General features: G+C 39.3%; 1 protein-coding gene across 5 annotated transcripts in view; it reads right to left on the minus strand.

The window, feature by feature from the left end:
* Positions 1 to 17,705, minus strand: part of LOC109939107 (receptor-type tyrosine-protein phosphatase delta) — a 542,862-nt gene that overhangs the window by 304,365 nt on the left and 220,792 nt on the right. For all 5 annotated transcript variants that reach the window (XM_048595070.1, XM_048595069.1, XM_048595071.1 and 2 more), the window contains exon 3: positions 4,619 to 4,764. In XM_048595070.1, coding sequence (XP_048451027.1) covers positions 4,619 to 4,764 — 146 coding nt within the window. The remainder of the gene's footprint in view (positions 1 to 4,618; positions 4,765 to 17,705) is intronic.

Consider the following 17,705-nt stretch of genomic DNA (forward strand, 5'->3'; position numbering starts at 1 on the left):
ATTTAGTGCCACCTTTAAAAATCTTAGCAAACCAAACCCAGATTCTGTTTTTCATAGACATTCCTGTTACAGTCGATTTCTATCACTTTTACTCTTTCCCAGTCCTCCAAATTTGAAATATTACTCTACATTGCAATATCAAAGCCACTTTATTTATACATAGATATCAAGAAAGCAGTACCCTGAGCACTGACCCCTGGGGAAGCACTACTGACTATCAACCTCCATTCAGAATAATAACTATATATCATGGCTCATTGTTTTCTATCCTGACAGCAATTTTCTATCCAAACTGACACTGACCCTCCAATTCCATGATACAAGAGGCTAAAAATGAATGAGACTTTTTTTTTCGGTGGAGAGATCTAAATGAAGGGCGCATGATGTTAAGATTATAGCTGGGCCAATTAGCACTGAAATTAAGATATACCTCTTTACATATTTAAAGCTTAGTGAATGGTTGGAGATGTTAGGCAACTTCAAAATGGAGATCAACAATTTCTTTAACACAATAAAGCACAAACACAAAACACCATACATGATGAGTTCTGTGCTAATATGTGCAATCCACCTGGCCACTACTTTCCTCATCTAAATCAGGACACAGTGAGGAAGCTTAGAATTAGGGGGTAGAGTTTTTAAAATCACATTCTTTTGGAAATTGGGAGAATCCAAGCCCATTATTATGTGATGTTCATCACATTGTGGGTTCAAGTTCACAAGACCTTTGGAGATTGCTAGCAGTAAGGGGTTCAAAGATTTTCCTCCCTCTTAGTTAAACTTATTCAACAGTGAGCGACAGAGGAAAGGTGAAGTAACAAAATGAGGGAAAATGGCACTTAACCAAGAGTGTTTCACAATGTAAAAATGATACAGGAAACGCCTGAGTTGATAATGCAAATTTAAATGAGTCATGCAAACGAGCAAGGGGCTTTTTGACTACATCGTGTTTTTCCTTGTCTTTCAATGCATGTTTTTCTCTGGAATATAGTGTCACATGTATCTTTCACGTTGGTCTCGTGCCTAAATGGTGATTCTTCACACACAACCCAAATATTGAGGTATTGGCAGTAATTTGACCAGAAAATTAAGCTGAATCCTTTTCACACCTGCCATCCCTATTCCAATTATTTCCATTTGGAAGACTGCGTGATAACAATCAGTAGTGTGAATCTACATTCTGATACCCAGGCTGCACACCGAAACAAACATTGACTGCACCTAGAGGACCATCAACTCATTGAAAGCCACTCTTTGGTCTGCCTGAAACTTGTTAGCCTTCCAGAGCAAAGAGCTGACCTTGACCAAATTTTGCAGGCCGACACATTCCAAAGTCCAGGACTACATGCTGAGGAACGCACAAAGCTTGTGGCAGCAACCGCCAAAGCACAGTGGTAAAAGACCACCCTCTAAGGTCTTTCTGATGAAATTCAATGGGGCCTGTTCAGTTATCAGACTCTGCTGGTGCCTCAAATATAAGTAAATATAGTCCTGCACAAATAAGAAACGCCTTTGGTTTGTTTTTTGGACAGAGTCAAACTCCAATGTTTGTTTCTCAATAAGCTGTTGTATGGAATTGAACTGCTTTAGTAACTATCTAAGTACATACAGACTTTTTTTTAACGAATAAAGTTTATTTTGAAATAAAAATAGTCAGTAGTGTGAACGCTCACTGGTGTTTCCCCATGGTGGACAGTAAACTGTTATAGCAGCATAACTTGCTACCTGGCTAAGCTCAGCTAACCTAGCACAGGCAGAGATTGAGGTTAAAGTCTTGCAGTGAATGCACTCTCTTAAATGTACAGGCATACACTTCAAGATTTGACTTGTAACCAAGTCCACAAGGCAAAAGATGACAAAAAACTGAAATTCTAATTTATGGAGAATAAGTACACATATTATATCAATTACATGTAAAGGTATTAATGGAAAAACAAACATTTAACAAGTAAAATATTGAGCTATTTAAATATTTTTACTGATGTAAAAGTGAACATGATACTTGTTCAGCCAAGTTCTCAAACAAATTATTTCATCAAGGATTCTGGATTGCATCAAGCAACTACCAGAGTTAGATATGTAGTGCACATACAGTATACATCACATGAAAGAACCTTTATTTATAGTTTAGGCCAAACATGAAATGTTGTGTCTCAGAATCAAATATCTTTAAACAACATGGGTAAATTTAAATTCTCCAGTGCTGCTGACGTTGAGATGAGCTTTGTGAAATTAGGGAACGTTTTAGAATTTGGTCAACATATATGTTGATGCCATATATGTTTCTATTCCTATATTTACACTACACAGCTGTATGAATTTCAGTTACACATGATGGGAAAATTTTGCGGTTTTATATATCAAGTTGACTGGACTAATGGACTTCTGAAATGGTCTCCTTGGAAGAAATCACTGTTATTTCACTGTTATTCTTGCTTACATTAGAGGCATTTCACCTGTTCACTATTTGAACAGATTCTTTACAGGAATGCGACAATAACAGTAATTTTTTTTTTAAATTGGTATGGCATTGGGTTCTTCAATTCTGCCACCGTATATAAAGTGTTAAGTCTCCACTTTACTCATTAAATAATGGCTACTGTAACAATTAGACATTTTGTCTTACCCAAGAGAGAGGCAAAGCCAAGCTTCGATATTCAATTCCATTACAAACATTTCATTAGATTGTAGATAGCTTTTTTTTCCATGTTTAACAGAGTTATTTCGATGTTCCTGACCCTAGTGATTCTACAGAAAGAATTTTTCAGCCAAACTCCTGCAAACTCAAACTGGAAATAAATGTGCAAAACCCAAGGACTGTGACAGATCAAATAGGGTGGTGTGAAAGGAGAAAGTGAAGTGTAAAAAGGTAAGATTTAGTGCAGCAGTTGCAACTATTAGTTACTCTCTACTAATTCAGTACCATTGAATTCAACAATCACTATAAAATCTGTGTTGCCTTATTGCGACTGATGACTTTTGCTTTTGCTCTCAAGTAAGGTTATTCTGCAATTACAGCCTTAATCCCACTCTAGCATTGTTTTAACTCTCTCCTAAATGTCAAAAAAGAGCAAATAGAGGACACATAATAAAATCAGTCATGCTAAACTAAGCAGATCAATTTTTCCGTCCAATAATATGGCACGTGATGAATTCATATTATCTGTCCGTTCTCTGGATACAGGGCTGGATTCTCATGGAGCCAGGCCTTTAAAAGCAATGTGTGAAAACTGGGTGAAATACCAGGGTCCATTTCCAACATATCCAATTTTTGTAGGCAGGGGAAATAAAGTGTGGCTCTCACAGGTGGGAAACCCAAACTCACAGGACTATTTGAACTGACTGAGGTTCAAAGGCACAATTATCTCAGCAAGTAGTAAGGATTCGATGGCTAATTTAATGGGACTGTTAAAGGATTAGCTATCTTTGATATGAGGTCTGATTAGAAGTGTGTCCGCTTCGTTTAGAAATTAAGCGCTTGAAGATTTAAAAGCCGAGTTGGATTTTTTTTTTAAACCATCAAGTAAGCAAGAGTGAAAGTTAGATCAGATTCTTTTACTTTTCACCCTAACTCTTGAATTCTGTCCATTATAGAAACTGGGTTAGTGATTACACAGGTGACCTGGAGGTGTGAGGGGCATAGGGTGGTTAAGGTGCATGGGTTGGCATGACGGTGAAGACATCTGTAGAATGAGGTCTAAGCAGCCTCAAAGCTTTTATAACAACTGCATTCAAGTTACAGAGAACCAACAAGGTACTTCTAATAAGCCCACCTTGGTACATGCTCACCTCTGTATCTGATTGAGAAAAAGAGACAGAGAAAGAAAGAAACAGAGAGCGAAAGCGGGACAGCGAGTGACCGAGAGTGAAAGACCAAGAGAGAGAATACCTATGTGTCCTTTAAACCCAGAAAGTAGTTGCATTGTTCAGCAAGTAAAGAAATGTTTAATTTAGTTCAAAAAGGAAGAGTTATAAATTTAAAGATGTCATGGTCATAACAAGTGATTCATGGTGATGAGTGTAAAAGGTGAACTATATCAATACTCTAACAATAGTCAATGAGCATGTCTGTAAGGAGCAATATCAGGATGATGTTAGATCACATCGCACCCGACCAAAAGAAGCACAAGTCAACCCTTGCTCTAACTCCTCAAGTTACACGCAATATACACCATTGGTTTGTGTTATCTTTGTGTCGAGTTCTCTATCCTCAGCTCTCACATTCATCAAAGGACCCTTGAAAAAAATCCAAAGTAAAAGATGTCGTGGTCGGGCGAATGCTGGAATGTTACAATGAGTTCACAGTTTTCACGAATTGGTAACATTTCCACTTGACAGTTGAAAGATTTTAAAAATCAGACATCATCTCAAAATAAACCAACATTAGTGAACTAATCATACAAAAATTAAAATTATATTGATACTTTGGTCAGTTCACATAAACAAAAGTTCAGATTCCAATTGTAGATAGCTCACTTGTCAAATTTCCATCTTTAGCATCTTTAAACGCCTTCAAAGCATTTCAACAGAGCTCTAATATGGAAACAAAATTAAATGGGAGGTTCATAATGAGAACCTTACAGCGTATTTCTTGATGAGAAAATAATGGACATCATACCTCAAATCGCTGAGAGCTGACTTTCTTTCCTTTTTTAGACCATACAATTTTGGGCCTCGGTTCTCCTGAGGCTTGGCAGATAAATGACGCAACCCCTCCGGAGACTCCCGTCTGGTCAATGGGAGTTCTTGTAAACTTTGGTGGTGCTATAAAAAGAAAGGAAAATAATAAATCACATTCCGACAAAACTCAAACATCGGTTGCTAAGCAATGTTACATTTCATTAAACAGATTAAGTATCACCAGACTATCACTAGATATTTGGGAGTCTTTCCAGCAACAATTCCGACTCCACATCCATGAAACAAATGGGGTTTATAAAGGCATGTGGGGCAGCCTTCTCTGGGTAAGCAATCTGAAGCAAGAATTTGAAAAGATGGATCAATTTTCTAAATTATGGGTTAATTGAGATGAAACAGCACTGTCTCTTCAATTACAGGGGTTTGAGAGATAATTTGGGTTAATTTGTGGATTTTCCACCCAACTCCACCCTCGGTAATAGGAAACTCTCAAGTAAGGATGTTATATCTCAATTTATATTTTACTGCTTATAGGCTGGCACATTGCACATTCACATTAATTCAAGTTGAATATAAATGCAAAACACCACAGAGCAAGAAACATTGGTTTAATTTGAGCTCTTGTTGGACGATGATGAAAAAGAAATGAGTCATGGGGGTAATTTTAAACTAACCACCCACTGGTAAACTCCCAGATTTGGATCAAGCACCCACCACATTGAAAGTACAACTGGGCGAGGTGCAAAATGTGTGGCTGACCTGATCACATCTGTTTCTAACTTAGTGGTTTGGGTTATAATGCCTCCAATGCAGTCCCTTCATCACATTACCCAACTGGAACTTATCTGGCTCCCTGATCAGTGTCAGGGAGACGCACTCTGTTTTTAATGGGTTTACAAATCTATTCGGAACCGTGAAGGAACCATATTTATTTCAAATTTGAACGAAGGGTCAGGGAATCTGGTTACATGGAATGCAAACCAAATAAGTGGCAACAACATGTTTATGTATTCAACAGATCAGCACAATGTCAGCACATGCCCCAACCAAATCTGAAAGTAAACTCTACATATGCTATGTTGCAGACACAGGAAGTATGTGGCAATGTGTAGCATCAATCTCATATTTTTCCGTTTAGAAGGATGGGAGTAGCAAGGATAACCTGCAAACTTAATACATCACTTGCCCTATTTAACTGTGATAAAGACCAGATCATAAAAGCAGGCAGAAATAATAACATTGTATTCAATGTCAGTCAGCTGTGCATTTGATGTGAAGCACACTTTTGCAGATATGGAGGAGATACCTCATTTGGTGCTAAAACCTCAACTTCAGTGATATCAGCAAGGTGCTCACAATTTTTCAATGCTGAGTCAAAAAGTATAGAATTAGCCATGTGTGCCAAAGCTATTAGAAAACTAAACTGAACAGAACAAGGACATTATAAACTGGTCACTTTAAAGTGCCCAAGTATGGTCAGCAGTATGAAAATATGTGTAACTTGCCCAGAAGTTTGAAAACAGATATTTATTTTCAGCTGGTAACTCTGTTTATGAAACTTGTTTTTCCTGGAATCTCAAAAATGCAGCTGATCAGTTAACATTTTTCTCCATATTTTTCATGATAACATAGCTCGTTTTCTCAGCTCATCCACCAGCTCCATTTAAAAAGTCCACAAATTTCTTCCAGGCCAATTTTTATCTTGGTCTGGTTTCATTACTGAAAACTTTTGAATAGAACTTGTACCTACAGTGGATGGACTCCAATGGTTCAAGGTGACTCACCATTTTCTCAACTATCATTAGGGGTGGATAATAAATACACTTGAACTGCCTAGCGAGGACTACATCACATGAAACAGCAAACAAAAATCTGCCCAACCTGGCATAACAATGTCATTTTTATCATTTTCTTCCCCTCCCACCAATCAGGTACCATTTGGCATCCGAACAGCTTCTCTTTGACAATGCAGCCTGACTAAGTAATTTACAGCACGGTAAACTTCTGTCTCAAATTGCTGTGTTGCAGGCTGTGCTTCCACTAATGCTTCAATGTACTGTAACATCAACTGCTTTCATACATTCTCTTCACTTCCTTCTTTAACTGCATTAACTTAAAATAATAGCTGCTATGTCCCTGGTTCTGTGAGCCATTCCTGAACTTCAGCAGTTTGACTGTAGCAGTGAGGAGTTAGTGTCTAGGTATTAGTATAGGATTATTAATAGATTGCTGGCAGCTATTTATAACCTCCCCTTTTTATGCAGCACTCAAAATCGAGCAAAGTGGGAAGGAAAAATCTCATTACCTCACTGCCACCCATCAATGTGTGAAATCTCTGGAACTAGTGTATTCATTCGATGTGGTAGGTTACAAAATATCACATGGCAAGACATCCCAGTGTTTTTCAAAGCCTTTTGATCGGTCACTTTCTTCGTGTTCAGTGAGAACTATAACTGAAGATGTATGGTGTGACTGGGAGTAGAACTAAACAATATCTGCTTGGTCTCTGTACTCAAGACACACACATTCCTCATGGGGACTTCAGGCTAGATTTTTCAACCAGTCATAGTCAATGGCCAGAAAATGGAGCCTGATTCACTTCAGTTAAAAGCACACTTGATAACAATCCTCTCAGGATGATTTGAAAACATTTCCCTTTGATACAGTACATTCAGTTTACAATCCCAGATTTACAACCAACTGAAAGCTGCAATTCTTACTTCCAATAGGAAGAGCCATGTGTCAATGATCACCTCAAGTATATATATATACACTTTGAAAAATGAAGAAAGCTGACTCAGCATTCTCCCTGCCTTTAAATTGCAGAGTTCTCAGTGTTGACTGCTGGTTCTAGGAGCAGTGTCATAAACTCAATTCTCTGCAAGAGCCCAGAGTGGCAGGTATCAATCGTTTTTCCCTGGACGATGTTGTTTCCCAACTGTCCTCTGAACAGATCCTTTCCACATATAAAAGAAAACCGAGCAGAACCTGTAATTTTCAAATAACTGCACATTTTATCTTCACTCATGGGACATGGGCATTGCAGCAAAAACAAACTGTGTAGGATTTAACATTGACCATTACAAAAACACTCTGAAAAGGTTTGCTGATTCTGATAATTCCCATGGTAAGTAATTGATAGCATTACAGAAGGTGACCATTCAAAACTGAAGCTCATTAACAATTCAAGTGACCTGAACATTACAGCATTCACGTCATGATACAATTGGCATTGTTTGAACAGTTTAATTAAAATACCTACAATGGACATAGGCAAGTGGGTAGGCTGCCTTTTTAATGTAACTGATGAAAAGATGGAAAGAAACAGAGTTACAACCTTCAAGGCGTATCTTTCACACGATAGGGGCATTCACCCAAAGATGTTACCCACGGCACCTTGATAACTCTACACTGCCTTGCAACCAGCAGTGCCCATACCCACCCCACACATTCTGATCCTTCCATGACCAAAACCCTGGATTCACTGGGACCAATGGCTGTCTCTTCACACTTGCAATCCAGTGGGCTCTACTTCTTTTCTTGCACTGCAGAGACCATAATCCTAGTCTTGAGATGGAGCATTGGCAGCTCTCGGGGACAGAACTCCTCTTTCTTTCCTTGAAGGGGCAGAAGTCCTGCTCCCACCAACTTAAGGCAACCTGCAGTGTGTCATTGCTGCATCCCAAAATTCATCCAGGAAGAATGGTCAGTAAACTCCTTTTTCCACCCGCCCACCTCCCCCATGAAATTCTGCTGTGTTTAAAATATTCATTTGGCCCAATGATCTGTGCTGTTTGAACTACTTCTGTTTTGAAAATTCCATCGAAAAGTAAGAAAGCCTAAAAAAAAGTACTCACTCAAACACATCCCCAATTTCTAGTTCCTTACATCAACAATTTGGGCTTTGCAGTGTTCAAATTTCACAAAAGCTCAAGTTCAGAGAATCAAATCAACAACAGCAAGTGAAGGGCAAGATGAACTCCATAGGGACACAGGCAGCTCATTGCAAAGAAGCAGGGACCACCAAATTGGTCACCTTCCCCACCAGTGTATCAGGGAATGGTGAAGAGGAAACATTGACAGGTCTATGAAGAAAGGGCAGAGGGGTGAGAGCAACTGAATACATAATTGACACATCAATCCAACAATGACAAAATCAGTCAAATTATTCTTATACTACTCTCTGCTGGAGCACTAAGTGTCTAGACTAAGTGACCGTGTTTGTGCATGTGTGTACCTGGATGTTTCTGTGCATTCACACAGTGTGAAAGAAAATTTTCTATCATCATGAAAAAATAGAATGTTTGAAATGAATAGCGAAGTGAAATGAAGGTCTTTGAAACCTGTGATGTTTGGGAATGCACTTTTGTTAGCAAATTATTCAGAATGGAAACTTCAGGCATTCCATCCTTTCTCGTTACAAGAAGGATTTTGTTCACCCAAGGAGCACAATTTAGCTTGGTTTTGAGGGTCATTATAGTCAAGCAGCTCTGACCCTGAATTACAACTGAAGGGTAGTCAGTGGTTAAGGTACCGGAGAGCTGAGGCCACTGATATAACCATATTCCCATCCAAGTTTCTGCCTTCAGAAAGGTGAGAAAGACAGATAGGAAAATTGTTGAAATGCACATTCATAATTCATGCAACACTTAACAAAGAGTATTATTCATTTTCAATGTGGTATTAGACAGAAAGTTGGAGCAATTCTTTAATATAGTTGCTGAATTTGGTTTCACAAATCACAGCAGAAATTTAATTTTGGCGGGCATCATAATTTCCTTCACATTTATGACCCCATGCTCTTTCCCCTTGACTTCCGTGTGGATTGAGAATGCCTATTGTGTAAAACAATGGTGTGTGATTTAGCAGTCCCTGTTAAAAGCTCGTCAGGTTTGAAGTTCTTGAAAAAAATATAAAGCATATTCAGGACCCAGGCACATGCTGAAAGCCAAGTTTAAACAGTTTTCTTACCTTTAAATGTCAAAATATGGATATGCTTTTAATGCAGCATCACAGCAATCTATCTTACAAAGATAAGTTGACCTTTGCATTGACCAGCCTTACATAATTATTCACATGTATTTTCCACTGGAGATAGTACCAGAACTCCATGAAAAAAATTACAAAACATTAGTCTATGCTGTCATTAGTTGTATTGTGCTTTAAATCAAATGACAGCTTTGGCTGATTAGGAACAAAAACAATTCCGAGGCCTGAAAAAAAAATCGAACCATCTGTACATGCCCATCAATTGACAGACACTCTGCTGTGAAATTGAAATAAATATCTTCTGTTCATTCCATCTCAAAGATTATGATTTGGTATGGCTAGCTTTGGCCATTATTAATGCTTGCCTGAGTATCAAATAGAAATGGATTCCAGCACAGTCAGTGCTCCATTCATTGAAGAACGACAGTTTTAAGAGGTTGTAATAAAGACCGGCACTTTAGCTGTGAGTTCTAGCTTGTTATTGTCATAGAATCATAAAATGTGGAAACAGACCCTTCAGCCCAACTCATCCATGCCAACCAAGTTTCCCAAGCCAAACTAGTCTCCACTTGACTGAGTTTGGTCCATATCCCTCTAAACCTTTACTATTCATATACGTGTCCAAATGTCTTTTAAATGTTTTAATTGTACCTGCATCTTCCTCTGGCAGTTCATTCCACATACAAACTACCCTATGGGGAAAAGGTGCCTCTCAGGTCCCGTTTAAATCTTTCTCCTCTCACCTTAAGAATATGCCCCTAGTTTTGAACTCCCCTATCCTTGGCAAAAGACCTTTGCTGTTCACCTTATCAATGCCCCTCATAATTTTATAAACCTCTATAAGGTGACCTCTCAACTTCCTATGTTCCAGTGAAAAAATTCCCAGCCTATCCAGCCTCTCTCTATGACTTAAACCTTTCAGGTCGCGGCAATATCCCAGTAAAGCTTTTCTCAACACTCTCCAATTTATAATATCCTTCCTACAGGGCTACCAGAACTGTACACAGTACTCCAGAAGAGGGCTCACTAATGTCCTATACAACCTCAACATGCCATCCCAACCCCTCTACTAAATGGTCTGAGTAATGAAGGCAAGAGTGCTAAATGCCTTCTTAGTTAATACAAGCTAGCAGGATTACAAGTAATATAAATTTTGGTTTCACATCGTAGAATGTGTTATCTTCTGGTACCGATGATAGTGTAATTGGTGAAAGTTTTTATTAGATGGTGAGAAGTATCTTCCTCGAGAAATGCAAAATATGTTTAAAATAAACGAAGTATAAATGTAAGTCGTAGCAATGGAGAACAGATGAGAGCAGCAAGGCAGGATATAGTAATAGGAAACTTCGATACAATATTTGGAAGCAGCCTACTGACAATAACAACACAGACAGACCTTCTGACAAGCTTACCTCCGGATTCCTCCTTCACTGTATTAAGGGCCCGAGCCTTGCGGGAAACAACGTGGGCATGCAGTTTGAGGGCTGCAAAATGGCCCCACCTGCAAACCACATCCCTGAGGAAAAAGCAGACCCTCAAGCTAAACTGAATCTCCACATCATTTTGAGTATTTTATAGTTAACCTGGAAAATTTGCTAGACTTAGGGCTTTCAAAATTATACTCTTGATAGTTGTATTCATTTCTGAATTATCAAGCAGTTTATTTACTGCAAATATATGGCACAAAGGAAGATGCATTTACTGTAGATATGCGGCACAAAGGAAGATGCGCATGTGCAATGGCAATGGGTTTATCTATGTCTCCGGTCACAAAAAATGGCACCAGAAGTTACGTTGTACGGAAAGCACTCACTTGCTGTCACAGGAAGACAGAATACAACATACATTTTAAGCTCAGATTCACATAGTGCTTTAAGAAAAACCCTTGACATCACATTCATACAGACAGAAATTCTGATCAGAAGATCAATCCTTCCCATCCAGGAAAGGAAATGATAACTAGCATTAATTTTCACAATGTGCTGAAGTTTACCTCAAAGGACGTTTCAAGATGAGAGATCATGCAACATACCATTATTTTTAATGCATTCATGGAATGTGAGCATCACTGGCTGGATCAGCATTCATTGTTTCTCCAATCTGCCAGAGTCATACAGCATGGAAACAGACTCTTCAGTCCAACCAGTCCACACTGACCATGTTCCCAAACCAAACTAGTTCTTGTTGCCTGTATTTGGCCCATATCCCTCTAAAACTTTCCCTTTCAGGAATTTATCCAAACGTCTTTTAAACATTGTCACTTACCTGCATCCACCACTTTCTCTGACAGTTCATTTCACAAATGAACCACTCTTTGTAAAAAAGTTGCCCCGCATGTCCTTTTTAAATCTTTCTCCTCTTACCTTAAAATATGCCCCCTAGTTTTGAACTTCCCCACTTTAGGGAAAAGACCCTTGTCATTCATCTTATCTATGCCCCTCATGATTTAAAAAAAAATTAATAAAGTCACCCCTCAACCTCCTACACTCCAGTGAAAAAAAGTCCCCGTCTTTCCGGTCTATTTTTATATCTCAAACCCTCCATTCCCAGCAATATCTCAGTAAATCTTTTCTGAACCCTCTCCAGTTTAATAATATCCATTGAGAGTTGCCATTGAGGTGGTGGTGAGCTGCCTGTTTCCTACTGACTCCAGTTTTACAAAAGCTCTTATGCACTACCAGTCAAAAACTGCCTGGCTGTCAAAACACGGGCAGTCACGCTCACCTCCCCTTGTTTCAGATTTTCGGCAAATGCAGTTCTTTCAGGCTTTTTGTGTCTAGAATTCTTTATGCTTCATTAACAGCTCCCTCAACCTGACTTGCCACGTTTGGTGACTTTTTTCATTCACCCGTGGAACGTAGACATCAGTGGCTGGCCAGCATTTATTGCCCTTCCCTAGCTGTATTTGAACTGAGTGGCTTTCAAATACACTTTGGTTCCACAATTTTATCTCAGAGGCCAGTTGAGAGTCAACCACATTACTGTAGGTATGGAGTCACATGTAGGCCAGCCCAGGTGAAAATGGCAGATTTCCTTCCCCGAAAGACATTAAGGAGCCGGATAGCTTTTTCCAATAATCAGCAATGGTTTCACAGTCATTGGTAGATTCTTAAGGTTCAGATTTTTTTAATTGAATTCAAATTCTACGATCTGCCATGGCAGGGATTCAAACCTGGTTCCCCAGAACATTCACTGAGTTTCTGGATTAATAGTCGCAGTATTACCACGGGATCATCGCCTCACCATATGTAGGTACATACCCAGGTCATCTCTGCTCCTGCATTCCCTTCAGAGGTGCACCCCTTATATTATACGATCACATCATGTTCTTTGCGCCAAAATGTTTTACCTCACTTCTCCAAATTTAACTTCATCTGCTCTGTCCTCTAACTTGTCAACGTCCCTTGAGGATCTTCACTGTGTTCCTCATAGTTGACAATGCTTTCAAGCTTTTTATCATTCAGAAATATTGAAATTACTCCTTGCACACCAAGATCGAGATCATTTATACCAGGAAAACCAAGTGTTCCAATACCAATGGGGAACTGAATTACAAACCATCTTCTTGCCCAAAAAAAAAGCCGTTAACAATTACTCTCTGTTCCAATCCCTGAACCAATTTTATACCTACATTGCTACTGTCCCTTTTATTCCTTCAGCAAAAACTTCTCTCACAAGTCTATTGTGTCCACATATGCCACATCAACAGCATGGTATTTATCAACCCTGTGTTACCCCCTTGAAAGAAAAATTCCAGCAAGTTTTTTAGACATGACTTTCCCTTAACAAAGTTGCACTGGATCTTCTAATTTATCCAATATTTTATCCACATCACAACTGATGCTACACCAAATTATACTTTTTAAGAAGTTTCTCCAGAACTGAAGTTAAACTGACTGGCCTGCAGTTGTTGACCTTGTCATTAAAACTCTTTTTGAACAAGGACATAATGATTGCATTTCTTCCCATCACAGTAATTGCTGTTTTTTGGACCACAACTGTAAAGAGTTCTATGGGTTCAAGTCAATTGTTCAGCTCAAAGTTCGTCAGATGCCCTGCTAAACGTCAGATTTAAAACCAACTATTTCTGAAACCTGTACACACTTCTCTATGTGACCAATGTATAACCTGTGACAGCTAAGTCTTTTACTGCAGTAGATGAGTTTACCTGGACATTGAGGTTTTTTTTTTAAAGGCCTGATAAGATTATCTCCTAAGCAACATTTCTTTCAAAATACTTTCTTTGAGAGCAACCAGATTAGTTCTAACCTCTGTGTGGAGTTTGCACATTTTCCATGAGTCTGCGTGGGTCTCCTCCAAGTGTTCCGGTTTCCACCCACAGTCAAAGGTTGTGCAGGTTAAGTGGATTGGCCAATCTAAATTGCCCATAATGTCTAGAGATGATGATAGATCATAGAACTCCTGCAGTATGGAAACAGGCCCTTCGGCCCAACAACCCCACACCGACGCTCAGAACATCCCGCCCAGACCCATCCCCTATAATCCACCTAATCTATACATCCCTGGACACTATGGGCAATTTATCATGGCCAATCCACCTAACCTGCACATCTTTGGCCTGTGGGAGGAAACCGGAGCACCTGGAGGAAACCCGCGCAGACACGGAGAGAATGTGCAAACTTCACACAGACAGTTGCCCAAGGGTAGAATCAAACCCGGGTCCCTGGTGCTGTGAGGCAGCAGCGCTAACCACTGAGCCACCGTGCTGCCTATGTAGGCCAGGTGGATTAGCAATGGGAAATGCAGGGTTATAGGGATAGCAGGGTGGGTTTGGGTGGGATGCTCTTCAGAGTGTCAGTGTGGACTCGATAGGGCCAAATAGCCTGCTTCCACACTACAGGGGCCAACAGCATTTACCCCCATTTATTGCATAGCTGGTATGCTCAAAATAATTCTAAAATTTAAAAGGTGAGCACAAGGGCAGTGTGGATCAACAATACAATAGAATGAACTAAAACAGTGTCCAACTTCTAGACCACTGGGTGGGTAATTGTGAGACAGATGCACAACCAGAAACTATCACAAGTACTGGATTTCAGTGACCAGTTTTGAGAGAGCCAGAAGAAAAACTAGTGGCAATTTTATTTGCTGGGGATCTATAAAAGCACATAGTTTCAAAAACTGTGCACCCATAAATATACAAACTGTGTTGTAAGTCAATCAGGTCAGAATAATTCATTGCTAAAAACAGCACTATTCTTAATGGTCAAATGGTGGAGCAAATGCTGTTCTTTACAGCAATCTGAAACACCCTGTAAAGTGCCTGAATACTGCTGAAAACGCAGTCCTTTGCAGCATTTGAATGCTTATATTAATGCCACCCTTGGCAGTGTCGTGTCTCTAAATGGCATTGTATCGAAAAGCCATTATAATATTTTCCTTTTATTGTATTAGCATTTTATTGTGAAGCAGTCTTCAATGTAAACATGTTCACTGCAAATACTTGCTCTGAACAGCAACTATATTCTGCAGGTAGCTGAACTCTCATTCTTACCAATGTAAAGATATCAAGTAGCGGTCCCTAAATATTTACTTAGCTCCCAGCACTCTGCTGGTCCAAACCAACCCTCTGAAAAGCATCCCACCCAGACCCACTGCCTACCCTATCCTTGTAACCCTGCATTTCCCATTGCTAATTCACTTAGCATACACAACCATGAACACTATGGGCAATTTAACATGGCCAATCCACCTAACCTGCACATCTTTGGACTGTGGGAGGAGACTGGAGCACCCGGGGGAAACTCACGCATACACAGGCAGAATGTAAAAATTCCACACAGACAGTCGTCCGAGGATGGGATTGAACCCAGGTCCCTGGTGTTGTGAGGTATCAGTGCTAATGACTGAGCCACCATGCCTCCCCATGATAGCATAAGAGATTGCAATAGTCCAGCTCAGGGACATTGGATCTCTGTGACAAAACAAGTACATCTAGCTTCATATAGTAAAACATTCAGTAAGTTTATTGCCTGAGTAGTTGTTGCTGTGACATAGCAGTGATTCAGAACCATACCTAACCTTTCTCAAGTGCAATTTGTTCCTTAAATTAGGAGCATCCAGTTGGTTCAGCTGGCTGGATGACTGGTTTGCAATCCAGAATAATGCTTGTAGCATGGGTTCAATTTCTGCACCAGCTCAGGTTACTACGAAGGATTCTCCTCTCAATGTCTCCCCTCACCTGAGGTGTGGTGACCCTCAGGTTAAACCAACACCAGCGGTCTCTGTCTGAGAGAGCAGCCCTATGGTCCAGAGGGATAATGGTGACTTTACCAGCAATCCAAAAATCTAAAGGAGTCAGTAACCAATAAAAGGAAGGTGTAAAATAATTGGCAAAAAAAAACAGAGATGAGAAGAGAAGAATGGCTGATGAGTTATAATGATTTGGAATGCACCACCTGTTAAGCTGGCAGAAAAAGATTCAATAATAACTTTCAAAGAGAATTGTGTTAATACTTGAGGCGAACAAAATTAGACAGCATGGAGAAATGGAACTAATTCAGAGAGCTGTCATGGACTCAAGGGGCTGAATGGTCTATTTCTATGCTGTCTCATTATGTGATTTTATCTGTGACCATATTCTTTATTTGTTAATTTGGTGTTTGAACCTTGTAAGCCTGTCCAAAAATCGTCACATACAAAACATGTCAGCTAATTTGCAATGAAATAATGATCATATACTCTATTTTATGCTGTGTTGACTGAGAGATAAATGGTGGCCTGGGCCCCAGATAGAACTCCTCTGTTCTTCTTCAGAATAACACAATTGGACCTTTTACATCCACTGAAGCTAGTCAATGAGATTTTGGTTTAACATCACATATAAAAAAGGCAGCCCTCCAGCAGTGCAACACTCTCTCATGAGAGTGTCAGTTTTGATTTTGAGCTCAATTTGTGGAGTGGAACTTGACCTACAAACCTTGTAACTCAAAGACAAGAACGCTACCAACCGAGCCACAGCCAAGACAAGTCACTGGACTCAAATATCTCCAAAAAAGTTAACTGTTTTTCTCTCCACAAATATTGCCAGACCTGCTGGATTTCTCAAGTACTTTCTGTTTTCATAACAAATGCCATGTCCCTACCAGCAAATAGGAAACACAAATTCCATTCTAGATCTGATTAATACAGCCAGTTGAGCTATGAAGTTGTCTTCACGTGTTCCCACAATTTACAGAATTGCTTAATAAACAAATCAATGCTTCAGATTAAAGTACTGTACACAAGGTGCAATTTTTGCAAACTTAAAACATATACAGTCAAGTTTGTCCATATGGTTTAATGTGGCTTTTTTTTATTACATAAATATATTACTGCAGTATTCAATTTCTGCCCAGGTTTTAACATATGCCTGCAAAGGGTTGTCTTTTTTTTTCATTAGTTTTTGGCCTTAGTTAGGAAGCTGATCCGATTACACTCAGATGTTTTCTCACCAACCTGCTCAGAGATGTTACTACACACCTCTGGAGCAGATGGGACTTGAACCTGGGTCTCTTGGCACAGGAGTAAGGACACTGCGAATCAGTGAAATCAAGCACACCTTTCCAGTATTACTGGCATGTTCTTATAAACAGGCCAGGTTAATTGGGCAAAAAGTTTCATCTAAATGCAACAGTTTTTCCCATGTAATCTTTGTTGATAATGAGCAATATATTCGCTTCTTGCTGGATAAAGATAGGGTGTTAGTTTGGAAAAAAGATGCATATGTACATTAAAGGATTCTATTAGGGCTGTCATTGCTTCTAAGAATTTCCTTGCTTTGTGTTCGTATCAAATCCAGTATCCAGTATCAGGTCCAGTATCAAATGTGATATATCCCAGTGGTTATTTTTAAACTTCTAGGCAATATAATGCAACAGAATTAAAAGTGCAGATGGCACAAGTCTCAAAATTATATTACTAATCAATTATAGGTTAACTCCTTTGTGATCACTATGCATTTGCAGATTTACCATTCACTCTGATTTGATAATTAAATTCTAATCAGTTTCAGTATTTGAAACACTGAACAGAAGTGATCTTTGCCAATGCTGTATCAAATATTAGCCTTTTTTTGT

Source organism: Rhincodon typus, chromosome 3 (assembly GCF_021869965.1).
Source record: "Rhincodon typus isolate 14 chromosome 3, sRhiTyp1.1, whole genome shotgun sequence".
In the NCBI taxonomy this organism is placed as follows: domain Eukaryota; kingdom Metazoa; phylum Chordata; class Chondrichthyes; order Orectolobiformes; family Rhincodontidae; genus Rhincodon; species Rhincodon typus.